This window comes from Dysidea avara, chromosome 2 (genome assembly GCF_963678975.1).
Source record: "Dysidea avara chromosome 2, odDysAvar1.4, whole genome shotgun sequence".
In the NCBI taxonomy this organism is placed as follows: Eukaryota; Metazoa; Porifera; class Demospongiae; order Dictyoceratida; family Dysideidae; genus Dysidea; species Dysidea avara.
The window spans coordinates 14756181-14783802 of record NC_089273.1 but is presented as its reverse complement, the minus strand read 5'-3'; the positions used below and the strand labels follow the sequence as shown (position 1 = coordinate 14783802).

General features: G+C 37.4%; 1 protein-coding gene across 1 annotated transcript in view; it reads right to left on the bottom strand.

Moving 5' to 3' along the window:
* LOC136247839 (low-density lipoprotein receptor-related protein 1B-like) overlaps positions 1-14219 on the bottom strand; it is a 101783-nt gene extending 87564 nt beyond the window's left edge. Inside the window, exons 1-5 of the mRNA XM_066039661.1 lie at positions 14089-14219; positions 10850-10975; positions 3575-3697; positions 1003-1143; positions 434-628 (exon numbers count right to left, since the gene is read on the bottom strand). Coding sequence (XP_065895733.1) covers positions 434-628; positions 1003-1143; positions 3575-3697; positions 10850-10975; positions 14089-14173 — 670 coding nt within the window. The 5' untranslated portion in view covers positions 14174-14219. The remainder of the gene's footprint in view (positions 1-433; positions 629-1002; positions 1144-3574; positions 3698-10849; positions 10976-14088) is intronic.
* Positions 14220-27622: the final 13403 nt, after the last annotated feature.

Below are 27622 nucleotides of genomic sequence, written 5' to 3'. Positions count from 1 at the left end.
GCAGCATTCTTCTTCAAAATGCTAGGCTCTTTTGGTATGTAATTGATTATTCTCCATGAAAGAATTAGGCACGTAGCTCCGGTGGTTTGTCACGTGGCACTGTCAAAGTGTGTGAGTGTAAGAGTAAATGAATGGGGAGTAGAAAAAATCCATAGTTTTGTGGATTGTTAAATTCTGTACCAATTCACTTTGATTGTTTCAGGCATTTCAAGCATTTTAATGAACCAATACTTCCATATCACCTGCTTAGCTTGTAAGATTGGTTTTTGGTAGAGCGGGAAACTACAAACCTACATCATCTCCAGACCCCTACTATATGATACTACCATGCATATTGTATAATAAGCATCAATAGATATTGTACTTTTAAGTTTATGTATAATTAACCTTGCTGTGATTTCTACACATTGATCCACAACATACATATACATACCACAGTCTTGTTCATCATAATCTGAGTCAGATCCAAATCGACGTTGACATTCAGAGTACCCATCACACACATCAGTTGATCTTAAACATACTCCAGTATCATTGCATTTGAAGTCACCATCATAGGGGCATTGCTTGGATACTATAACAAAATTACTGCTTTTGACAGTTGCAGCTGCCTGAAAATACATGCAGCCTGATTATAATATAAATTAATTGTAAATGTACGTAAATCCTTTCAACCACAATCTGACTACCTCAACCAAATATTCCTGGCATTATAGTTCGTACCATTTTCAGTTGTCTTTTTAATGTCTACATTGTTCAAGGAATAATGTTTCATTAATTGTTTAGACCACCCAGGCCTATACATATTATTTTGCCTATTGTAAAAAAGTGTTGGAGTGAACTATATGGGATTTGCAGATATTGCAAACAAATATTACACTGCAAGATACTTCTTCCCAATGTAAAACTAAGTAGCTCATTCCTTTGAAGAAGGTGTGGCACAGTACTTCACAAAATAACTACAGAAACCAAATTCAGTATTTTAATACTGTATGTGCTTACCACAGTTTTGTTCATCATAATCTGAATCAGATCCATATGAATATTCACAATCAGAATATCCATCACACACATCAATTGATCTCAGGCATAATCCGGTATCATTGCACTTGAAGTCACCATCATAAGGACATGGCTTGGACACTGTAACACAATAAAGCTTACATACTAGATCTAAATGGATATAGAGCAATAGCATGAACACCACACTTATTAATCCATTTTATCACAATACAAATAAATAGGTACTGTAATACATTATGCAAACCTTCAGATGTGAATGTCATGCATACACACATTATACACAAATACATACAGTAGTATCAAGACACATGATATGTTGTAGCATTACATGTGTATCATGAACTAGAAAACAAGTGAGTTTGTATAGGAACCAAGAAACATGTTTTTATGCATTCAAAGTTATTTGGTTGCACTGAAATGGAAATGTATGTGTTGGCAAGTTAAGCTAAACTTCACAGTCAACTCTGAGATACATACACACCTTCACAATTCATCTTATTCTATTCCTTTGTTCAAAATAATACAAAAATAGAAAATTACCATAACTTGCACATGCTGTATTTAATTCCCCTCTAAATTTAAAGAGGAAATACGGTAGACTATACTACAACTAGTACAAAACTAGTTAATTTAATAATTAACTAGGGTACCAGCAATAAAAGGTAGTGAAACAAAATGAATGGTGGTAGCTATTGCAACATACGTAGCTATGTAGATCTCTACATGGGCAATCTGTTCAATAAGGAATTTTCCACATAGCTACCGTATGTCATAATAGCTATAGTAATAGTAGTCTGCTACCATCATTCCTAAATATCACAAAAAGCTGGTAACATTTATTAGAATATCTTGATTCAACAACATTTATGACCAGATTTTACCAAACCGATCCAAATTGCGCATCAGGCAAAATCAAACTAACTCCTCCAGTGGGTAGCTATACTATTGTACTAGTAGTTTTGACACTCAGTACCACTCAAACTACTCGAGGCTGGTTTCGACAGATGTCTTTTCTGGGTGGTGTGTAGAGTTCAAGTGGCGGTTTTAGGCCTTGTGAAGGACCTGGCTTGGCAAGAACCAGTGGTTTACTGGTGGACAACCTGACAATGTTGGCTGGGCATTTTTCTGTAGATTTTGCTACATATCAGCCACTAAGGAGCCAGCACAGCCCTGTAATCTCATCTCTGGACCCCAATCGTGGTCTGCCTCCAATTTGAGGTCTAACCCTTGCCCACCCCGCCACCCCCCACCCCTTTGTGAGAACTCGTGATACTACTTTGCTCATCCAACTGCTCAGATTTTCTGTCTTATTTGGTGGGAAACCCTACAAGCAGCTACAAGGACTGGAAGTGGCCTGAAAGGTAATAGATTGATGCGTCTTTTGTGTAAATTTCATATGCGTGCCCACTATCCTTGGAGAGTTTTGCTGGCTTGAATTCTTTAAAACTGTTTATCTTGAAGCTTCTAATGTGCGATTTGGATCATTTTTCCAAATCAAGTCACATTTAATTAATGTAAATAACTGTATTAAAATGCTATTCCTGGACCACTAGGAACCTGTGAGAAGGCTAAACCTGTGAATACAGGGAGTCAAAAGTTGTAAATGAATTGATTGTAAGAATAATATATACAAAAAACCACTATAAGACTAGACTGTCTTCAAAATATTGTACAATTCAGTGTATACATATTTCACATAGTTGGTGCAAAGATAAACTACCTTTTCCACACATTTTACATCCCAGCAAACAGAATGATGTAACACTTGACTCCTTATACTGATTAACCTACTCTTAGTTTCACAATGCAGCTAGATATTTTAGCTGCACTCTTAGAACATTTCAGGCAATCATATGCAATGAAAAAAAGTTATGAAGTTTTAAAGTTCAAAATATGGGCCAAATTTGTGTGTGAAAAGGTACCTTTTTGAAAATCTGGTCAGTTTATCTATTTTATACCTAGCAATAGTAATACTTTTGTTAGTACTCTGGCAGTGGTATTGTCATGTGTCTTTGCTGATGTTAATTTACAATCCATAATCTATTTATTTATGAATAATTCCTTTCGATATCTGGAGGTCTAATGAATTTATTATCTAAGCTATATAGAAGTCTGTGGGATTATAGAGTAATTACCTTTGATCTTGCCTGTGGTTGTATATACAATTAATCAGACGCACCAAACTATTAAGGTTAAACCAAACATAAAATTTCCTTACTGCTAGCTTACTTTCTGGTACAAGGCAGACATCATTGGCACAGATACTGTAGGATTGAATTTGAAATTGTAATAGACTTCAAAGTGGTAGAGCTTGATTCTAAAGGACAGGTGGTCTTTTTCTCTTGGCCTTTCTTTGCATCCATCTATAACTGTAATAGAACTGGGACTACTGGATTTCATTGTATGACATTTTATGTCAGTTACTGTATCAATGAAGCTATTTTATCCTTCATGCTGTTTGAAAGAAGTAATTATATAACATGCTTATGGAGCATTCTGATGCAAGAACCATATACAAAGTACATTGTATTAGACAGAATGCTCAACTTACAACAATTAGTTTCATCAGCACGGTCTGAACAAGAAGTATACCCGTTGCATACCGCTGAAAATTGTAGGCATCTAGTTCCATTATCACAGTAGAATCCATAACCATCAATGCATTCAAGGTCACCTAAACCGTAACAAAGTAAGCAATAAAGTCACAAAATTTTTCTACATAGTTCACTTATGCAAACTGGTGTGAAGATAAATCAAACATAAAACTACATAGACAGATAACCCACCACCACTGTTGGTATATCATATTTCTATTTTTATAAAGTGTTAAAAATAATTTGTCGAGGATAGCATTCAATAAAAATTAATATTTTTACCAATGTAATATTAGTGAAGCTGAATTAATGTAGTTAATCACTTTCTGGTCATCTTTCCATTGGTGTGTGAAGCATAATATCTTTGCTGAAGTACTTTAGAAACAAGAACGGCCTCCCTGATCCAAAAGGAGAACTGTCCTCATCTATTTCACTGTGAGCAATAGCGTTGGCAAATCAAGACGTTTAAACAGAACTGGCTAAAACAGAGAAAGGCAGGAAAAATGTGGTCACTATAATATGAGGTATGACAATTCAAGTTTTTATGCTAACAATGGAACCTAAGTATAAACTTAGGGCCTAACTAGCACCGGTTTTAGTATTGCATGATCAGACTATACTATTGCTCTGGTGTGGTTGTTTACAAATAGTTTATGATATATTGTGTGGAAACCATTGTTATCGGATTAGGTGTAAACATACTTGTAGCCAGCTACCATCTTACAAACTATGCGGTACATAATGTACAGCCTAGATAATTACTTGGCTGTTATCCACACAATACTTCGGGTATAATCTTTTATGGCTTTGTTTCACTGGTACTTGAAATCATTTTCTGTTGTATTATGTTGCTTGTTATCAATGTCCCTATACATGTATGCCAGAGAACAGTGGGCAAGAATGGGATGGTATTGTGTTACTCACATGGCATCTGCTACTGCTCAATATTTTTCAAGAAAATTGAAATGTAGTATATTAGATATTACTGTGAAATCCATCAAAAAAGCTTACCGTGATGTGCAACGGAAGCAAAAGTACAGAGGGGAAGATCCGAAGATGACTACATAGAATCGTTGTCAGAAAAGAAACGTGGTAAAGGTTATTGCTTGGTGGTGACTTGGAACATTTGCTCCAGCTATATTTGAAGAGAAGTCGAAGCAATGGAGGACCTGTTACAGCTAGAATTGCCATGACTGCAGTGTGTGGACTCCTACTTGTGGGAAATCAGCACAAGGTTGTGGAGAATAGGGCACATTAACCTGCATCAACACTGGGCATACTTGCTATTCAAACAAAATAATTATTATTGAACTCTGTACCTAGAAAACTTTCAACCACACAGTGTGGAAGATTTTTCCAAAGTCAAGAAAGAGTTTCTTCAGGAAGTTGTCACTCCTGTTGAAATGGAGAATATACCTCCTGAGCTTATTGTAAACTGGAATCAAACCGGTATCAAAATCATTCCCACTACAACCTGGACAATGGAAAAAATGGGTTCCAAAAGAGTTGAAATTGTTGGAACCAATGATAAACATCAAATAACTGCCATATTTTGTGGCACAATACAAGGAGATTTTCTTCCAATGCAGCATATTTATGCTGGGAAAACTGCATGATGTCACCCCAATTACTGAAGTATCATAATTTCCCAGCTGGATGGCATGTTACTCATACCAAAAAGCACTGGTCCACTGGAGGAAACTATGCGTCAGTACATTGAGTTCACAATTCAGCTATATGTGCATTCTGTGAGAAATTCTCTCTTCACTGATACAACTGCAGGCTTGGGTAACTTCAAAGAACAAATCACTGCCAGCATCAGTAAATTATTGGATGATAATAATCTCCAAGTTTGCTTGCTTCCTCAAAACACCAGATTTATTGCAACCAATGAATCTTACAATCAGTACTCCTGCTAAGAGTATTTGAAGAATTTTCAGAATGGTACTCAAAGTAAATTCTGCAGCAGCTTAAAGCTCACCAATGTGTGTCATTGAATCAGATTGAGTTAGACCCTATTGATTTAGGCCTGCCAGCTTTGAAGGAGCTTGGAGCACAGTGGCTTGTAAAATGATGCAATATATTGAAGATAATCAACAATCTGTGTAAATGGCTTTGTAAAGGTTGGGATTTTAAGGGCACTTGACAACAACACTGCTGATCTAAACAGTGAAGAGTCAAGCACAAACAGTGATGAAACATATTATAAAGATCAATATACTCTAATAGAGCAGTCACGTATATACTCTAATAGAGCAGTCACGTATATTCTAATAGAACATGTATGTAAATATCCATATGTTAAAAAACTTTATTAGTGAAGTTTTCAGACATGCTAAGATTATGCAAAACTGAGCATGACCTTATACTGCTGTAGGTTTGGTGTGCAGTGTTTAAAGATATAGAACTCCAGTAATTTATCACTTGGGCATGCAAAATAAATCCATGCTGCATATTTGTAGTTACAATGTTTTGATTGAAAGTCATTGCAAGTCATTCCGTTTGTATCAGTGGATTCATGGTTCCTATACCAGTGGGATAACTATCACTTACAGATGTCTGTATGTGTCTGTATGTGTTATGCTGTCTGTTTCCACTAGGTAGCTTCATCTCAGGGGCACTTATATGCACTCTAACAAATGTACTAGTAATGTACTTTTTTGCATAAAACTTAGCTATTAGCTGAGTTTTGATCCATTAAATATCATTGGAAGTATGTCAGCGGCTGGGGGCTACACCCCCAAAACCCTGCTTCAGGTAACACGATCAGTACTATTGTTGGAACCCCCTTTCAAAAATCTTGGCTACACCCCTGATAAAATTACAAGTGAAGCAAAAATTGAAGCCATAAAAGGAGCTGGCAAGGGTAGAGGCACAGACAGGCTAAATTGTGGGTGGTTCGGATTATTGTTAGTTACCGCATTTTGAAGCAGCAAATAATCACCTCTTATATAGTAGTGTCTCACTGTTGAGTTTTGTCATTTTGGCTTTTGCAGATGGTTATGAAGTCTGAAAAGCTGTTTAGAAGGCTATGAATGTCTTAAACAGTAACACGATAATTATTTTTAGAGGAAATTAGTACGCATGAAGGTGCTGGGTGACGATTTCACAGCTAGTTTGACTTCAGTTCGCTTTGGTTTCAAGTGAATTTAACTAGTAAAATGTGCATATTTTCATTTGATCTTGGCCTGGCATAAAGTTTAGTATTTAATCAGAAGTAGCTATGGCTCCTCCACAACTGAAGGTTAGGGAGTAGGGGGGGGGGGGGGGGGGCATTTGCTCCAAATGCCCAATCCTGGATCTGCCATTGGATAGAAGCCAGTTAAACCTCACCTGCACTCGTAGGATATCTAGTTATCAACACCTCGGCCTCGGCCTCACCTCGGTCTTGGGTTGATCACTATGATATCTGACTCATGGTGGGGTTTAACTATAACTAGTGTATCTGCAGATACATGATTAATATTTATATAGGTGACCTCCCTGGTTTCCCTACTTTTATCAAGATACATGGTAGTGTGTCGTGCGGCCCAAGAAGCTGGTGCGCAACACCCGTGAGTATATTAACAGGAAGAACGAAAACGCAATTTTCGTACTTCTGTAGCTCTGTGCTGTCTTGATGAAACACGACGATTTTTGCTGTGAATATGCCTGCTAACTTCAGTACTCCACATACCAAATTTGAGCGAAATCGCTTCAAGCGTTCCCGAGATATTCAAGTTTAAAAATTGGCTTGGTTTCTTCGTGTTTTTTTTTTCTTATTTTTCTTCCTCTTTTCGAACACTTACAAAAACTGCTATAAAACGCGAACGCCATATCCGATTGTCTTGAAATTCGGCATACAGAAGGGAGATATAAAGGTGCATCTTGGTACCAACTTTGGCTGGAATACAATAAACAGGCAAAGTGTTATGAGCTATTATTCACGAAAAATAACACCAATATGTTGTCACTCCTACAGGGTAAACCACGTATGGGAAGAAGCTGAAAAGCGGTGAGTGAATAGGGTAACCATTCAACCTCAAACCTTTTGTGGTTTGAAAGAAATCGAGCTAAAAACCAGGAAGGTACAATGAAAAATCAACAGTGTGTAACAATTACGTAATCGAGATTGGCTAATAAAAAACGACTACTTGCCACACCTACCAGATAAACCGCTTGGGGTAATGCTTTGAAAATTGCTGTACAGATGGAGTAATCATCTTAGAAAGGCTCTTCAATGGTGTAGAAGAATCAGAATTAAAGCCACGGAGTTATAACACGAAATCCAACTTGGTGTAGCAAGTGCGAGATAGAGATACTCTAATAGAGCAGTTATCCTAATAGAGCAGTCACCCTGAAGAGAATTCAAGAGACCAGCTAGAAACAAGTAACCTGTATAGAGATCAGCCACAAACTATTCACTCTGTAGAGAGATCAGCTAGAAGAAATTACCTTGCAGGAACGGAAAGAGATAGTTCAGCTAGAAGAAATCACTTTGTAGAGTTCAGCTACAAAGAAACCACCATGTAGAGAGTTCAGCTACAAACAAATCGCCCTGTAGAGAGATCGGCTAAAGGAAGTTACCTTGTAGAGAGTTCTGTTACAAAGAAACCATCTGTAGAGAGTTCAGCTGCAAACAAATCACCTGTAGAGAGTTCAGCTGCAAACAAATCTCCCTGTAGAGAGATCAGCTAGAAGAAGTTTCCCTGTAGAGCTTAGCTACAAACAAATCACCCTGTTGAAAGATCAGCTAGAAGAAATCACCTTGTAGAGAGTTCAGCTACAAAGAAACCATCATGTAGAGAGTTCATCTACAAACAAATCACCCTGTTGAAAGATCAGCTAGAAGAAATCACCTTGTAGAGAGTTCAGCTACAAAGAAACCACCATGTAGAGAGTTCAGCTACAAACAAATCGCCCTGTAGAGAGATCGGCTAAAGGAAGTTACCTTGTAGAGAGTTCAGCTACAAAGAAACCATCTGTAGAGAGTTCAGCTGCAAACAAATCACCTGTAGAGAGTTCAGCTGTAAACAAATCTCCCTGTAGAGAGATCAGCTAGAAGAAGTTTCCCTGTAGAGTTCAGCTACAAACAAATCACCCTGTTGAAAGATCAGCTAGAAGAAATCACCTTGTAGAGAGTTCAGCTACAAAGAAACCATCATGTAGAGAGTTCATCTACAAACAAATCGCCCTTCAGAGAGATCAGCTAGAAGAAGTTACCTTGTAGAGAGTTCAGCCACAAAGAAACCATCATGTAGAGAGTTCAGCTGCAAATAAATCACCTGTAGAGAGTTCAGCTACACACAAATCTCCCTGTAGAGAGATCAGCTAGAAGAAGTTTCCTTGTAGAGAGTTCAGTCACAAAGAAACCATCATGTAGAGAGTTCAGCTACAAATAAATCACCCTGTAGAATGATCAGCTAGAAGAAGTCACCTTGTAGAGAGTTCAGTTACAAAGAAACCACCATGGAGAGTTCTGTAATAAATATATGTATTATATATATATAATTTGTACATTTACTGATAAAATCAGAAATATTTAAAGTATTTAACATCTGCCTCATCTTTTCTTCTTCCTGTGGTAAAGAAAGAAAGATAGGTTAAAAAAAGCCCCAAAGCTTATGGCCGGCTTGGGGTATACAAATACAAAATGAAGTGAAATCTAATCCAAAACAGCCAAGCTGTAAAAAAGAGTGCGGCCATCAAAAAGGCAATGGTGAAAAAAGATGTGAAATCCAAGGTGGCGGCCAAGAAATGACTGTGATGGTAGGTTAATGGTAAAAATTTTAATAATAACAATTCAGGTGAATTTTGTGCCAAGACCAAGCGGCACCAAAATTCACCTGAATTGTCATTATTAAAATTTTTACCATTAACCTACCATCACAGCCATTTCTTGGCCGCCATCTTGGATTTCATATCTTATTTCATCATAGCGTTTTTGAGGGCCACACTCTTTTTTTTACAGCTTGGCTGTTTTGGATAAGATTCTGTTATCATCAACAAAATTCCTAATTGTTTCCTTATACTTGTATGTTTAGTTTATTGAAACATTATTATGACTGGTGAACCCATGCATACCATATCAAAAGTAAGAATGGAACCAAAGTTAATGTTTTCATCTGAACGTTAACTCATACCCCAACTATCAATTACTGACTTGAAAGTAAAGTGGCCATGACATTTCGCTTTCGGCTATGTTCAGCATGTTACACAGAATTACAAACAAAGAATAGTAGGAGGAGCACCTCTGCAATCAATCCAGCCACCACAGAATTATATTGAAGAAAATTTCGGGAAGCTATCAAACACTACAGCAATCCAACACCTTGGGCTGTCAGCAAAAAGAAATGGGACACAAAGGAAGACAAAGGTAAGTCCATGATGCGTACGTGTGTTGTACGTACTGTGGTATGCCAAAAAGGCACCAGTTGGGCTAAAGCGCAATGTCAAATGTGACCGGATTTGCGAAAAGGTACCTTTTTCACACACGAAATTTGACCCATTTTTTGAACTTTGAAGTTTCATAACTTTTTGATCATTTCATATAATTGCCTTAAACTTACCGTGAGTGTAGCTACAGTATTTGGCTGCATTTTGAAACTGAGAACAAGTTAATCAGTGTAAGGAGTCAAGTGTTACATCATTTTGTTTGCTGGTATGTAAAATGTGTGTTACCTTTTCGCAAATCCGGTCACAAATATTGAAAAAAAAAACAAAAACAAAAAAAAACAAACAAACAAACAAACAAAAAAAAAAAACAAGTATATAACCATTATTGAGTTAAGCTTGTCGGCAGGCAGGCAGGCAAGAAGGCAGGCAGGAAGGCAGGCAGGAAGGCAGGCAGGAAGGCAGGCAGGAAGGCAGGCAGGCAGGCAGGCAGGCAGGCAGGCAGGCAGGCAGGCAGGCAGGCAGGCAGGCAGGCAGGCAGGCAGGCAGGCAGGCAGGCAGGCAGGCAGGCAGGCAGGCAGGCAGGCAGGCAGGCAGGCAGGCAGGCAGGCAGGCAGGCAGGTAGGCAGGCAGGCAGGCAGGCAGGCAGGCAGGTAGGCAGGCAGGCAGGCAGGCAGGCAGGTAGGCAGGCAGGCAGGCAGGCAGGTGTTGAAGGCACTTTTCAGCTTGGTCATACTTAACCAATACTGCCAAGGCACCAGGAAATATTGTGAAGCTGGTCGTGGGTGTTAGAAAAACTCACAAACTTCCATGATCTAATATGCAGTACTACTATACTGTATGAATGATTGAACACTGACCACAGTTTTCTTCATCACTGCCATCTTCACAATCATTATACCCATCACAAACAGAGGATGGTAAAACACATTCTCCAGTTGCTTTGCATCTAAAGTAACTGTCATAAGGACACCTCCTTTGTAAACCTGCAACAGTAATCATGACTCAATGCTATACATATATTGTACATAGGCAACAGTGTTGTGTTATCAATATGATTTTTTCTTTAACTTACAGCAAGCCATGCAAAATTGTTGACAACATGGAGTGAATTTAGGTGATTTCCCCTTAGCTCAAACATGCTCTTATTTGAAGAATAGTCAGTAGTCTAGCATAGCTAACTAGTCCAGTGGATAGCTAACAACAGACTACCTTATAAAGTCATATCACAAGTGTAATTTATATGGCTACAGTGGTGCTAATTTTATTTAATAATTAAATGGTAGTTACAATATTAATTTATGAATCAAATAATTACATGTTTATGTTTCTGTATTGATTCTCATGAGGCTTCATGCTTTGGAAGATATAGCTAAAGGGATCTGACTAATTTAGAAATAATATATTATGTCAATACACTCTGCTATGCATAGCTAAACACAACTAGTTACAAAGTGCAGAAAATAATTAGGCAATGTTTAGACACGTAACTATTACATGAACATTTTGCCATTATAGCTGGCCAGTGTCGGCGCATGACGAACGCAAACTAGGGCCACGCCTGCTTGGGCAGCATGTACTCTGTACGTTGCTCAACATTATTATAGTTAGCTATATACGTACTCACTTACCATATATTCATATAATCCATATATTCAGTATTGAATCACTATTGGAGAATGCCAGAGCTACTACGAATCCTATTGTTATGTCATTTCTTGACCTGAGGAATGCCTTTGGGTCAGTATGTCATCAATACCTCTTTGATATCTTATATTACATCAAGGTGCCTTCTCCTGTTATTTCGTACATTACTAGCTGTTATTCAAAATTGTCAGCATATGTGTCTACCAAGAACTGGAACACGTCAGTATTTTCTATTCAACGAGGAGTTTTCCAGGGTGATACTTTATCACCTTTGTTATTCAACTTAGCCATTAATCCATTATTAGCTTATCTCTCCACATCAGAGTATTGTGGCTACTCTGCTCAACTACAGGCTGCCAACTCTGTTGGGCTGCCTCCTGTTGAGACTGCAATCTATGTGCTATGGTCTGATTCCTCGGATGATTCACCATCTGGTTGGTACAGAGCAATCGTGACCTCTTATCATTGTGATGGCTCCTGTGATCTAGTTTATGATAATGGTGATAGTGAGCAGTCTGTGGATCTTCACACTGTGGAATGGTGCTATGCAGGCAGATATCGCAAAGTTTATCGCTCTGATAAACCTAATACCCAACCATCAACCTCTACTAGTGCAGCTGCTGCTCTACCTAAGATTTGTTATTCATCAATGCATAGAGCAAAGGGTTTTGCTGATGACTTGACTGTCATCTCCAAAGATGTCAAGTCTCATCAGCAGACTTTATCATTACTTGTCCTAAAGGCAATAGACATATGTTTTGAATTTCAACCTCCAAAGTGTATTTCCCTTTACTTTAATGGTCATCGTATGCTTTCCTCTACTGTATTTTCAATGGCAGCTGGGAATACCATTAATATCTGTAATGTGGATTGTACTAAGTTTCTGGGTCGCACTATTGGTGTTTCTCCAACTATTGCTCGATCGGTAGCTTCTGCTAACATGAAGCAACAAATTTTACAATTTTTACAATCCATCGATAAGTGTTCTGTTCGGGGAGAATATAAGATATGGATCTTAAAAAACTTTGTGTCTTCTGTTCTACATTTTCATTTAGCTGTTGAGAGGCTTACCGTGTCTTCTATTATTTCAGCACAGTCATCAGTATTGAAATTTGTGAAAAATTGGTTGAACCTCCCCAGAAATTGTACTCCTGGAACTGTTTTCCACCCGGATATGTTGGATCTCCCCTTTTTACCACACCTGAAGCAATCAGCCAAACTTTCATACATTCTGGCTATTGAACGGTCAGTTGATCCACTGATTATAGAGCTGCGACATTCTATTTTAGCTAACAGATCCGATATCTCTTCCACTGTCCTTGACTGTTTATCTGCTGCTAAGGCTTCAGTTGCCAACATTCACTCTGCAACTTTCAAGAACCATGCTCGCCACAACTTACGCTCTGCTCACATTGAATATTGGAAGTCAAAACTGGAACCATTAACTGTTCAAAATAAATTTTTAGATATTGTAACTCTGGAGCAAGCTTGCCCTCTGTGGAAGAGACTGATGTATGGCCTCCCTGAAAAACAGCTGTCTTTCCTGCTACGTGCTGGTTGTGACACTCTACCAACCCCTATGAACCTGGCCAGATGGAACATCATTACTGACCCTAGATGTGCTCTTTGTCAAGCTCCTCAACCCACAACAAACCATATTTTGACTGGCTGTCCTGCTGCTCTAGATCAAGGCAGGTATACCTGGAGACATGATTCAGTTTTACAGGTCCTTGTTCATGGGCTCCAACAGCATTTACCTGAAACATTCAAACTTTACGCTGACCTTCCTGGTTATCTAGCTAGTTCCAGCCCCCCTAGTACCATCCCAACCAATCTTTCCTCCACCCTCAGCAGGCCTGACTTGGTATTGGTTTCTAATGATTCCATTTGTTTGTTCGAATTGACAGTACCAACTAATACCCAGCAACATCTTCTTGCTGCTAGAGCTAGAAAGGAAGATCGATATAGCTCCTTGCAATATGACCTCCAGCTTTCTGGGTTAACTGTCAATCTTGTTCCAATTGAAATTGGTTGTTTAGGCCACTTTTTGCCAGAAGCAATTGCTCAAATGGCTACTGCTTGTGAAGTGCCAAAGAAAACCATAAGATCCTTGTTTGAGCAGGCAGCTCGCATTGCTGTGTCCTGTTCTTACAGAATTTTTAATTCTAGAGCCTCCCCGGGCTGGGATCTTTTAGACCACCTTAGGTAAACTTTAAGTATTACATATATGTAGATATAGTTTTTTTTTTGTTTTTTTTGTGTATTGTAATTTAATTTACCTTTAGTTAATGTAAGTCTTGCCAGGGCTCCTGTACTGATTCATCAGCACATGGTACCCCTGTGTCTAGGCCCCTGTATGCTTGTAATGTATATTTTGTCTTAATCATTAAGACGTTTATTCTCTCTAGCACCTTGTATAAATTGGATTAGCGCTATTTTCTATAACACTTACAGAAACTGTTTTCATAGCTGGCTGAAGCGTCGATGACGCAAATATCCGTCAACATCAAGTATAACACCACCACTAGCAACTGCATTTCTTCTCGTTGCTACTGCTGTATATCGACTTACGAGAATTCCGCGTAGAACAGTAGACCCAAATTGAAAAACAGTGAGTCAAAAAGTGGTTGCTGAAACAGAGATCACGAGACTTCTGTACTGGGATAGTTAAAGTGTGTCGTTGGATCACGTGACTCATCTTATGTGAAGGCTAAAGGCTGGTACATGCAGGTAGTAAGAATCTTGACATTAAGCCTTTGCAGTAGCTAAGGCTTTGGCACCACAGCCACATAGCTAGGTAGTATGAAAAGACCGCTAATTTGAAGCTAGAGGTCTGTGTCAGGGGCGTAGCCAGGATTTTTTGAAGGGGGTTCCAGCACCAGTATTGAGTTACTAGAAGCAAGGGTCTGGGGGCGCAGCCCCAGCCGCTGAGAGACTTTCAATATTTTAATAAATCAAAACTCAGCAAATTGCTATATTTTATGCAAAAATTACATTAATTATGATGCATTAAGTGCTCCTGGGATGAAGGTAGTACTAGATAAAGTCACCTAGTGGAAGCAGACAGCATAACACATAGAGACACATATAGCTAGTAATCTGTAAGTGATTGTTATATCTCACTGTGGTATAGGAGCCATGAATCCACTGATACAAATGGCAATCAAAACAATATAACTATACAAATATGCATAGCATGAATTCATTTTGCATAACACAAGTGATAAATTACTGGAGCTCTATATCTTTAAACACTGCTCACCAAAGCTATAGCAGTATAAGGTCATGCTAAGTTTTGCATTTAATGTTGGAATATTTGAAAAACTTCATATGGACATGGATATTTACATGCATGTTCTATTAGAGTATACCTGACTGCTCTATTAGAGTATATACCTGACTGCTCTATTAGAGTATATACCTGACTGCTCTATTAGAGTATATCGATCTTTTTAACAAATTTTGAAGAGGGCTCATATTACCTCTGTAAATCCTTCCCTGAGAGATGAATGTAAGTTTTATCAATTGTTGTGCTGTGCCATTATACTATCTAATCAAAAACAGCCAAGCTGTAAAAAAAGGTGCGCCCCCAAAAAGGCCATGGTGAAAAAAGATGTGAAATCCAAGGTGGCGGCCAAGAAATGGCTGTGATGGTAGGTTAATGGTTACATTTTAATAACAACAATTCAGGTGAATTTGGTGCCAAGACCAAGCGGCACAAAATTCACCTGAATTGTCGTTATTAAATTGTAACCATTAACCTACCATCACAGCCATTTCTTGGCCGCCACCTTGGATTTCACATCTTTTTTCACCATGGCCTTTTTGGGGGCCGCACCTTTTTTTACAGCTTGGCTGTTTTTGATTAGATATCACTTCTTTTTGTATTTGTATACTGCAAAGCCGGCCTATGGCTGGCTTTGGGGCTTTTTTAACCCATGTGTTTTTTTCTTTACTACAGGAAGAAGAAAAGAACTTAAAGAAGAATTTTAGTACTTCAATTATTTTTGATTTTATTAGTAATTATACAAATTATATACATATATTTATTACATGCCCATTATGCCCCACAGGATATTTTTTTGCAGCTGATCTCTCTACTGGGTGACTTGAAATGTAGTTGAACTATATACAGGATGGTTTCTTTGTAGCTGAACTCTCTACAAGGTAACCTCTTCTAGCTGGTCTCTCTACAGGGTAAATTTGTTTCTAGCTGAACTCTCTACAGGTGATTTGCTTGCAGCTAAACTCTCTACATGGTGGTGTCTTTGTAGCCGAACTCTCTACATGATGGTTTCTTTGTAGCTGAACTCTCTATAAGGTGATTTCGTCTAGCTGAACTCTCTACAGGGTGATTTTTTTGTAGCTGAACTCTCTGCCGGATGATTTTTTTTGCAGCTGAACTGTCTACATGATGGTTTCTTTGTAGCTGAACTCTCTACAAGGTGGCTTCGTCCAGCTGATCTCTCTACAGGGTGATTTGTTTCTAGCTGAACTCTCTACAGGTGGTTTGTTTGCAGCTAAACTCTCTACATGGTGGTTTCTTTGTAACTGAACACTCTACAAGGTGACTTCTTCTAGCTGATCTTTCTACAGGGTGAATTGTGGTAGCTGAACTATCTACAAGGTAACTTCTTCTAGCTGATCTCTATACAGGGTGATTTGTTTGTAGTTGAATTCTGTACAGGTGGTTTCTTTGTAGCTGAACTCTGTACATGATGGTTTCTTTGTAGCTGAACTCTTTACAAGGTGACTTCTTCTAGTTGAACTCTCTACGGGATAATTTCTTTGTAGCTGAACTCTCTATAATGATGGTTTCTTTGTAGCTGAACTCTCTACAAGGTAACTTCTCTACAGGGTGATTTGTTGTAGTTGAATTCTCTACAAGGTGGTTTGTATGAGGCTGAACTCTCTACATGGCAGTTTCTTTGTAGCTGAACTCTCTACAGAGTGATTTGTTTGCAGCTGAACTCTCTACATGATGGTTTCTTTGTAACTGAACACTCTACAAGGTGACTTCTTCTAGCTGATCTTTCTACAGGGTGAATTGTGGTAGCTGAACTATCTACAAGGTAACTTCTTCTAGCTGATCTCTATACAGGGTGATTTGTTTGTAGTTGAATGCTGTACAGGTGGTTTCTTTGTAGCTGAACTCTGTACATGATGGTTTCTTTGTAGCTGAACTCTTTACAAGGTGACTTCTTCTAGTTGAACTCTCTACGGGATAATTTCTTTGTAGCTGAACTCTCTATATGATGGTTTCTTTGTAACTGAACTCTCTACAAGGTAACTTCTTCTAGCTGATCTTTCTACTGGGTGATTTGTTTGCAGCTGAACTCTCTACATGGTGGTTTCTTTGTTGCTGAACTCTCTACAAGGTGAATTCTTCTACCTGATCTCTCTACAGGGTAATTTGTTTGTAACTGAACTCTGTACAAATGCGTTTTTGTGGGTGATCTCACTCTAGGTTGATTTGTTTGTAGCTGAACTCACTAAAGGGTGATTTTGCTTGTAGCAGAACTCCTTGCATTGTATCTAGTTTCTAGCTGATCTCTCTACAGGGTGATTTGTTTGTAGCTGATCTCTCTACAAGTTGATTTGTGTGTAGCTGATCTCTCTGCAGGTTGATTAATTTGCAGCCGATATCTCTACAAGGTAATTTGTTTGTAGCTGAACTGTCTATAAAGTGATTTATTTGTAGCTGATCTCTCTGCAGGTTGATTTGTTTTAGCTGAACTCTCTACAGGGTGATGTACTTGTAGCTGAACTCCTTACATTGTGTGTAGTTTCTAGCTGATCTCTCTACAGGGTGATTTGTTTGTAGCTGAACTCTTTACATTGTGTGTAGTTTCTAGCTGATCTCTCTACAGGGTGATTTGTTTGTAGCTGATCTCTCTGCAGGGTGATTTGTTTGTAGCCGATCTCTCTACAAGGTAATTTGTTTGTAGCTGAACTATCTATAAGGTGATTTGTATGTAGCTAATCTCTCTGCAGATTGATTTGTTTTAGCTGAACTCTGATTTGTTTTTAGCTTATCTCTGTACAGGTTGATTTGTGTGTAACTGATCTCTCTACAAGCTGATTTGTTTGTAGCTGATCACTCTGCAGGTTGATTTGTTTCTAGATGATCTCTGTACAGGTTGATTTGTTTGTTGCTGATCGCTCTAAAGGTTGATTTGTTTGTAGCTGAACTCTCTGCAAAATGTTTGTTTGTAGTCGATTTCTCTACAAGGTGATTTTTTGTAGCTGACCTCTCTTCAGGGTGATTTGTTTCTAGCTGATCGCTCTACAGGTTGGTTTGTTTGTAGCTGAACTCTCTACACGGTGATTTGCTTGTAGCTGAACTCCTTAGTAATTTTACATTGTGTCTAGTTTCTAGCTGATCTCTCTACAGGGTGATTTGTTTGTAGCTGATCTCTCTACAAGTTGAATTGTGTGTAGCTGATCTCTCTGCAGGTTGATTTGTTTGTAGCCGATCTCTCTACAAGGTAATTTGTTTGTAGCTGAACTGTCTAAAAGGTGATTTGTTTGTAACTGATCTCTCTGTAGGTTGATTTGTTTTAGCTGAACTCTCTACATGGTGATTTATTTGTAGCTGAACTCCTTACATTGTGTGTAGTTTCTAGCTGATCTCTCTACAGGGTGATTTGTTTGTAGCTGATCTCTCTACAAGTTGATTTGTGTGTAACTGATCTCTCTGCAGGTTGATTTGTTTGTAGCCGATCTCTCTACAGGGCAATTTGTTTGTAGCTGATCTCTCTACAGGGAGATTTTTTTGTAGCTGACCTCTCTTCAGGGTGATTTGTTTCTAGCTGATTGCTCTACAGGTTGATTTGTTTGTAGATGAACTCTCTACAGGGTAATTTGCTTGTAGCTGAACTCCTTACTTTGTGTCTAGTTTCTAGCTGATCTCTCTACAGGGTGATCTGTTTGTAGCTGATCTCTATACAAGTTGATATGTGTGTAGCTGTTCTCTCTGCAGGGTGATTTGTTTGTAGCCGATCTCTCTACAAGGTAATTTGTTTGTAGCTGAACTATCTATATGGTGATTTGTACGTAGCTGATCTCTCTGCAGATTGATTTGTTTTAGCTGAACTCTCTACAGGGTGATTTGTTTCTAGCTTATCTCTCTACAGGTTGATTTGTTTGTTGCTGATCGCTCTAAAGGTTGATTTGTTTGTAGCTGAACTCTCTGCAAAGTGTTTTGTTTGTAGTTGATTTCTCTACAAGGTGATTTTTTGTAGCTGACCTCTCTTCAGGGTGATTTGTTTCTAGCTGATATATCTACAGGGTGATTTTTTGTAGCTGACCTCTCTTTAGGGTAATTTGTTTCTAGCTGATCGCTCTACAGGTTGGTTTGTTTGTAGCTGAACTCTCTACAGGGTGATTTGCTTGTAGCTGAACTCCTTACATTGTGTCTAGTTTCTAGCTGATCTCTCTACAGGGTGATTTGTTTGTAGCTGATCTCTCTACAAGTTGAATTGTGTGTAGCTGATCTCTCTGCAGGTTGATTTGTTTGTAGCCGATCTCTCTACAAGGTAATTTGTTTGTAGCTGAACTGTCTATAATTGATTTGTTTGTAGCTGATCTCTCTGCAGGTTGATTTGTTTTAGCTGAACTCTCTACAGGGTGATTTGTTTCTAGCTGAACTCCTTACATTGTGCGTAGTTTCTAGCTGATCTCCCTACAGGGTGATTTATTTGTAGCTGATCTCTCTACAACTTGATTTGTGTGTAGCTGATCTCTCTGCAGGTTGATTTGTTTGTAGCCGATCTCTCTACAGGTAATCTGTTTGTAGCTGAACTCTCTATAAGGTGATTTGTTTGTAGCTGATCTCTCTGCAGGTTGATTTGTTTTAGCAGAACTCTCTACAGGGTGATTGCTTGTAGCTGAACTCCTTGCATTGTGTCTAGTTTCTAGCTGATGTCTCTACAGGGTGATTTTTTGTAGCTGAACTCTGTACAGGGTGATTTGTTTCTAGCTTATCTCTCTACAGGTAGATTTGTGTTGATTTGTTCATTGCTGATCGCTCTAAAGGTTGATTTGCTGCAGCTGAATACCCTGCAAAGTGTTTTGTTTGTAGCTGATCACTCTAAAGGGTAATTTGTTTGTAGCTGAACTCTCTCCACAGTGACTTGTGTGTAGCTGAATTCTGTGTAACTGAATTCTCTAGAGAGTGACTTAATTGTAGCTGAATTCTCTACACAGTGCATGACTTGTTTATAGCTGAACTTTCTTCAGTGTGACTTGTAATGTTCTGAATCTCTATAGTGATATATTTGCTTAACTCTCCACATGGTGACTGTCTTCTTGCTGAACTGTCTATAAGATTAACTGTTTGCAGCTGAACTCCCTACAGAATAACTTGTGATGTAATAAAATTCTATAATGGAATAAATAAATTAGCCGAATGATCTATTAGGGTGACTGTTCTATTAGAGTATCTCGATCTCGCATTTGCTACACGGAGTTGGCTTTCGAATTATAACTCAGTGGTTTGTAATCCGATTCTTCTGTACTACTGCAAAGACTTTCTATGAAGATTATTCCAGCTATACACCGATTTTCAGCTCATTGCTCTAAGCGGTTTGCCTAGTAGGCGTGAAAACTAATACTTTTTTATTCATAAAAATCGATCGCGTAATTGTGACACAGGTTGGGTTTTGTGTCATATCTCCGTGGTCTTTATCTCGATTCCTTTCAAACCACCAAAAGGCACTCCTACGATGGTTACTCCATCTACATAGCAATTTTCAACTCATTCCATGAAGCGGTTTACCCTGTAGGCGTGACAACAAATCGATCTTGTTTTACGCGAATAATCGGTCATAACTCCTGAACCATTCATCGGATTTGTACCAAATTTGATGCTAGAATTTGCCGTTGGACTCCCTTTCTGTGTGCCAAATTTCAAGGCGATCGGAGTACGCGTTTGCTTGTTATAGCAATTTTTGCAAGTGTGCGAAAAGACGAAGAAGAAGAAGAAAAAAAAACGAAGAAAAAAAATACGAAACTTTTGCAGCTCGTATCTCGGAAATGGCTGGAGCGATTTCCTTCAAATTTGGAATGTAGACTCCCTTGGCTGGCGGGCAACTGTGTAGCAAATTTGGTTCCAATCAGATAAGTGATCACCGAGATACAAAGGTGTGAAAATGACGTTTTCGTTCTTCCTGTCAATATACTCACGGTGTGGCGCGCCGGCTTCTTGGGCCGTACGACACACTACCGTGTGTCTTGATATTGCTCACTCATTTTGTCCTGCCACACTAAATGATGTGTTAGGATCCTGCTTGCAGAAATCTAAATTTTACAGGGGGGGTTCCTGAACCCCCCGGAACCCTCCCCCCTTCCTACGCCCCTGCGTGTCATGTGCATATGCGTACAAACGCGGATTATCTTTGTGTAATGAGTAGATAAGGAGTAGTCAGTACAGGGTTCTACGGTGGTTGTTACAACCACTAAGAAAGACGTTTTGGGCAGAGATATGTTAAACAGATATAAAAATACTATTAGCTATCACAGCTGTAATCAGTATGGTCCATGTAGCAATAGCTACAGTAAACTCTGCTATCTATGTAGCTAATACTATATCATAGATACTCGTCACAGCAGGACAGTCAGGGGCGGATCTAGGATTTTTTGAAAGGGGGGGCTAAGCTAGACAGGGACATAGGTAACTATAGCCAGACATTAGAAGATATCAAGCCTTCTCACAAGGCCCTAGTTGTAAGATTCATGTAGTATCCATGGTCAAATTAGCTATTTGAAATAATGACTACATTAGTGAGCATGCGAAGCATGCCAACCTAGGGGGTCTGGGGGCATGGCTCCCCAGGAAATTTTTGAAAATTAGGCACTCTAAAGGTGAATCTGAGAGTATTATTAGCAGTTTTTCAGTGGAAAATGGAATTTCAGTTTAAATATCATTCAAATTTTACTTTGCCATTAAATCAAGACTGATTGCAATATGCATTGAGGATAGTTATCATGCATGCATGATAATCCTTTTATTTGTAGCTACCAAGCATTTTTTAGATATAGCTAGCTATATGCCATAATGCATCAGCTCCTCTTAGCCATGCTCTAATCAGCTAAATCTGTGAGGCAGAAACATGTATAACTAAGTAGTAGTGGTGCTGAATGTCACAATTATTAGTATGCATGCTCCTTAGCCTAGTGACACTTTGATAGCCATAACACCAATAAAGTGTACTGAAAAGCAGAATGCAGTTAAGAGTACTAGTAGCTATTAGCTAGTCCACTGGCAATCCTTAGCAAAGTGCAACTATTATTTGCATTCATGGGCTTTCTGAATTTGTTGTTGTGATAGTCAACTTATTAGATCTGCCAAGTTATGAAGACTGAACTAACTATAGGCTAGCTACAAATTCCAGCACCATTACCCACAGTATGGGGTCACATCAGAAGGTAACTTATACAGATTCTACATTCAAAGACAAAAATGGGTGAATATGCTATAGCTGCGTGCCTTATCTAGTGAGACTGCAAATGACCAAACGACTACAGTTTGCTAAATGGCTGAGTTGGTAGCTAGCTACATAATTTTACTGAAGTTGATAAATCTAACCAATTAAACAAACTAACACTTTATTCATTTTAAAATATAATACCATATGGCCATAGTGGAAAACGCTGCAAATCATCTGAATAAAACAAAACCCACAATTAAAACTTTTGTAACTGGAGATGCAACCCACAATCGAAACTTGTTTTTAAAGAACTTTTGAGAAAATAGAACAGAGTTGAACAATAGGTATAGTTACATAGACATTATTTGTGTTGGTAGTGATGCATAGTTCCTGAAATAAGTCTGCTTTTGATAATAGATTTAGGGTTTTATTGGCCAAGTTTAATTTAATTTAATTTAATTTAATAATTGCTTTACAGAATTGGAATTACATACAGTAGAGGCTATAGTGATTACAGAGACATACAATTCTGAAGGACTACCAGTGTCCTGCACTGGTAGCCTAGAGCACTAACTACTTAACTACAAAAACTATACATGCATACATTTATATAATAGTTACAAATAATTATAATTGGTTGGTGCAGGAGTCTTGGAGCAGCGGGTACAAGGACACAGGTAATGAAAAGTACAGGGGGTATTATCAAAGTTAGCTAGAAAATGATTCCATAAAAATGCTTTCAACTTTGGTTTGATTACATCTAGTGATTGAGATAGGTCAATTATTGGTAAAGAGTTCCATAATCTTGGTAAACGATAAAAATATGAGTTCATGATAGGGTTGATATGGGCTGTCTTGGGGTATAACTTTGTGGTATTAACTTAGAAAGGAAAGGGGGCTGCAGCCCCCTTAGCCCTCCCCCTAGATCCGCCCCTGTGGACTAGCTCTGTCATGCTGGACTTTACTCGTAAATAGTTCTATGAGCTTTGACTAACACAAACTAAAAATATTATTCAATGATTCAAAGTATTTATAGGTACAAAACTATGCACAAAATTCTATCCTATATTACAAAACATGCAGGCAGAAAAACAAACAAAAATTCCTAACCTTACAGTTAGGGACCCGCCGATTATGCTCATTATTTTACCTATTATGCTATGCTGCACTGTTCGAAATTTTGCCTATTGTGCTTACATTAATGCTCAATATTTACCTATTATGCTCAAATTATGCTCAATATTTATACCTCAGTTCCCATGTTTTTCTAGTTAATTGCACTTTATGGGAAAACAGTAAGTTGCTGAAGCACAGACTCTAAATCCTTGCTTGTCAAAATGCATGTCACAGTAAAGATCGATATACTCTAATAGAACAGTCAGCTGTCTGATTATTCTCTGACTGTTCTATTAGAGTATATCGATCTTTTTATGTGTTATGTATTTTGATAAGCAAGATTTTATGGCAATGCACAAATGTTCTGCCTATTATGCTAGCATTATGCTCAATGCTTTCAGGCACCTATTATGCTCATTATTATGCCAGCATAATCGTCGGGTCCCTACTTACAGTACACAACAGTAAAATCAAAATTCCTAAAGTAGCATTACAACACCTACAAAAATGGCTTACTAACTCTACAAGTTATGCAACTACAAAATTACCATTACAAAAGTCACACTAACAAATAAAACATTACAATACTATAGACGGGTATGGAGTCAATAGTATCTATGGTTACATCAATTTTTCATGCCAGACATGCAGATAGCAACAATATAGCTACAATCGATAATTTAATTGATACTGTAATTGAATTGTGATTAGATATACTTTTAAGAGACAATTTGTCCTTCCAATAGCTAATCTAACCCTTGTCTCAAGATCTGCCAGTTTCCACAAGATCTGTTAAGTTTCTTGTTTTGATTTTTTTTTTCTGTGTAACTTACAAAACTGAAACAATTATGTTAAACAAGCAGAAATTGACTAACATGCAAGTGTACATGACAGCCAAAGCTTTTTTAGGGATGGTAACAAACATGAATAATAATAATATGTATCCTCCACAATAAGTAAGAGACCACGGGCTATGAATTTAATTTTGCACTAAAGATATAGTACTGTTCAACAGGGTGTATAAATATACTGTGTATTTATGTATGAGTAGGCCAGTTGCCAGTCTATGTTAGCATATTAGGTGGATATTTAAACTGTGGAGCTAAATTCTATGAAAATAGATCAATACTCTCTAATAGAGCAGCTAGTGGAAACTGCAATAGGGAATTCAAATGCATTATACATAGATTCTTAGATCAATACTATCAAATAGAGCAGTTACTTTGTAGTGAAGTACTCTAATAGAGCATTCACTGTTTAATGTTCAATATAATTGTAAGAAATGTTGTTAACCAAAGAGCATATGATGTGATCATAATGGGAACACTGAAAAGCATATCAAACAAAAATTTTGGGAAATCCTGAAAGCATTTTGGGCAAAATATTGAGCATGTTTGACTTAGACCTATGTATAAGAATATGTAGGTGTTTGTGGAGGCATTACTCAAGCTTGGCATAATATAGCTGATAGTACAATCAACTATGGATCTCATATATTCATACTGCGAGCCAAAAGCCTGAGTCATTCATTACAGCTGATAGTCTATGATTAAAGTCTTTGACATAGATCACTATAAGGCACTTTTCCAATTTATACACTTAACCTCAGGTTGATCCAATTCAGTGTACAAGCTGGTTTAAAGATTAGATGTAATAGGAATCTTGTTGCACGTAGAACAACAGTTGGCATACATACATAAATATTTGACTTGGAAAGACTATAAACCATGTAGCTATTTTCACCACATCACATTTTACAACTAAGCTTATTTGGAATTAATGATATCTTTCATTGTTTGCACCAATGACTGGGCAGAGATTTATTTTAATGTCATATTGTATAGATTCCTCCATAGTTACAGTTTTGTTTCACTCAACTGTACAAAAATTTCAATTTTTTGTTTACATCTGATGCATCACATCCCATGTATACATTTTCTGCTTGAAACAAGTGAAGTTTTAGTTTCATCAACTGAATACAGTTATACCACAATATGTATGTAAAACACACGACAATTTGAGTTTCATTGCTGAAAGTATAAAGCAGGCTAAGCTCAAGAAAAGAGTTGTATATTCTACAAAACGTGTACATAGTGATCCTAAGTTGTAAATAAGTATGGGCACTGTGGTGAGTTGAATGTATGCATAATTGCATATGTATAATAATAATAATAATGCCTGTTATTACAGAAAGAAAGAATTTTGTGCATCACAGTCACAGTGCTTCAAGTATGGTCATCCACAGCAACAGACATCTTTTATGTATTACCTACAGATAATCCCGGTAACCTCAGTTTCCCATTTCAATCTTGTGCTACACTCAATCAATACTTACTGGATAATAATGGTACACTACCTGTAGTGTCAAATGTTGAATATCACTTCTTACCTGGAGAACATCATGTTGATTCAACTCTATCAATACGGAAGGGATCAAATATTTCACTTATTGGAACTACCATCAAAGATAATTTACTACCAGTAGTGTCAGTTGATATATACAAGTTATACATATCCATGACTTGCTCTTTTAATGTTACCATTACAAAATTATCATTTAGAGAATATGTTGATGTTACAAAAGGTAAAAGATATGAGTACGGCGAAACCAAAACCAAATTAGGTTTGTTTGTTTTTGGTTGCTATATATTCCTGTAGCCTGGTATGCTTAACTTTCTGGGGATGTAGGTTTACCGGAGTATATGATTGGAGACTTCTTATTGAGTAACATATTAATAAATTTAAGCATGAAACCCAATTTAGAAATTTGCACACAAAGTGTTAAACTTTATACATAGATATTAAGAGTTATAGTGTCCACATTAATGACGTGATTAAAATTTACCATTAGGGAGAGGAAGTTTCCATAACACGGAGTTAGGATATTACTGTGTACTACTGTACTCTAAATGATACACATTTTCAGTAGCATTACACAATTAGGTGGTTAACTCATTGGAGTGATCTGAGTGACTGGGGTGATCTCAGTGATTGGAGTGATCAGAGTGATTGGAATGATATGAGTGATTGGAGTGCCCGCATCACCATTTTTCTTACCTCATCTAGGATTTTTTTGCACCTTGGTGGCTAAGGGAAGCCAATTAGCACCTTGAATAATCTAATATAGAAGTATGATGTAATTAAAATTACAAAATGGGTAAATATTTACCACAATAGATTTACTCAGTTTATTTACAACACCATCAAGCAGAAAAAAAATCAGGGCAAAAGATTATTGTATGATGGTTTTACAAAGAAAATACTGTCGTATTGTAGATGCAGAAATATATAAGAATATATATATATGTGACTGAATTTTGGAAAATCACCCTTATGGGCATGCATGAAATAATTAGAATTTTCATGTTTAGTGGGTTGTTAATAAGAGCAGGCCTAGGGCACAGCTTTGAAAATATTTTCAAGAATTGTCTTGTAATTTAAGGTAATGATAATGGCTTAAAACCATCAACAAGTAGATTTGTACTATAAAGTTTGTGATTTGATCATTAAATATTTTAGGTGTCAAATGCACCCATATGGTTGATTTTCCAAAATTCATTCACATAATAATTATATCAATGCCTCGTACTAGATCCTTATAAGGAATTTTTATTTCTAAAGTTTGCTTAGAGGTTACTGATCCAATAAAAATATATGTTACTATTAAAGCTGTTTCTATTCATCTAAATATAAATATTATCATGAAGTCAAAAAATGTATGGCAAAAACTATTGGTGGGAAACAAAGGGCTAATCAGCTATCTAGTTAGTAAAAAATTAAATAAAATCCACCCTCCCGCACCACTATTTTGAGTACAGAAGGATGAGAAACTAATAAAGTTTATGTGGCCTAACACCTGAAATTTGTGCGGCTATAGTATATCAGCATATAAACTTATGAGTTTGAATTAGTAAGCATATTTTGTGCCCACACGTCATATTTTTGCAGGCCTGATCAGTTGGTCACACAGTAGCTAAGTTTTGTGAATACCATGCGAATACACATGTAGTCACAGCAAATCCGGTCACATATAAAAAAGATTATAAGCTCACTATATATTAGTGTATATAAATAAATAGCATATTATTTTTCAGAAGTGCAATATACCAAGGACAGATTTATTTTAGTGCTAGAAGGAATTTCCATGAGCAAACAATTATTCAACAATTTCCATATAGCTAATATAGGCTTTCATATGTATCCATGCATTACATCCAAATAAATTTTTGTGAATTAAAAGAATAAACATATTTTTGTGAAAATTTGCACTTCTTTAAACTTTATGTATGATTTCTGTATAACACATTATACAAGCCACTAAAAAGATGAGCAAATAAAACTACTGTATATATGCCTATACTCCATTTTCGCAGTATGACAATGTATTTCCTCTGTTATTAATAGTAATAATACATGTATGTACCATTTATAAAAAAAGCT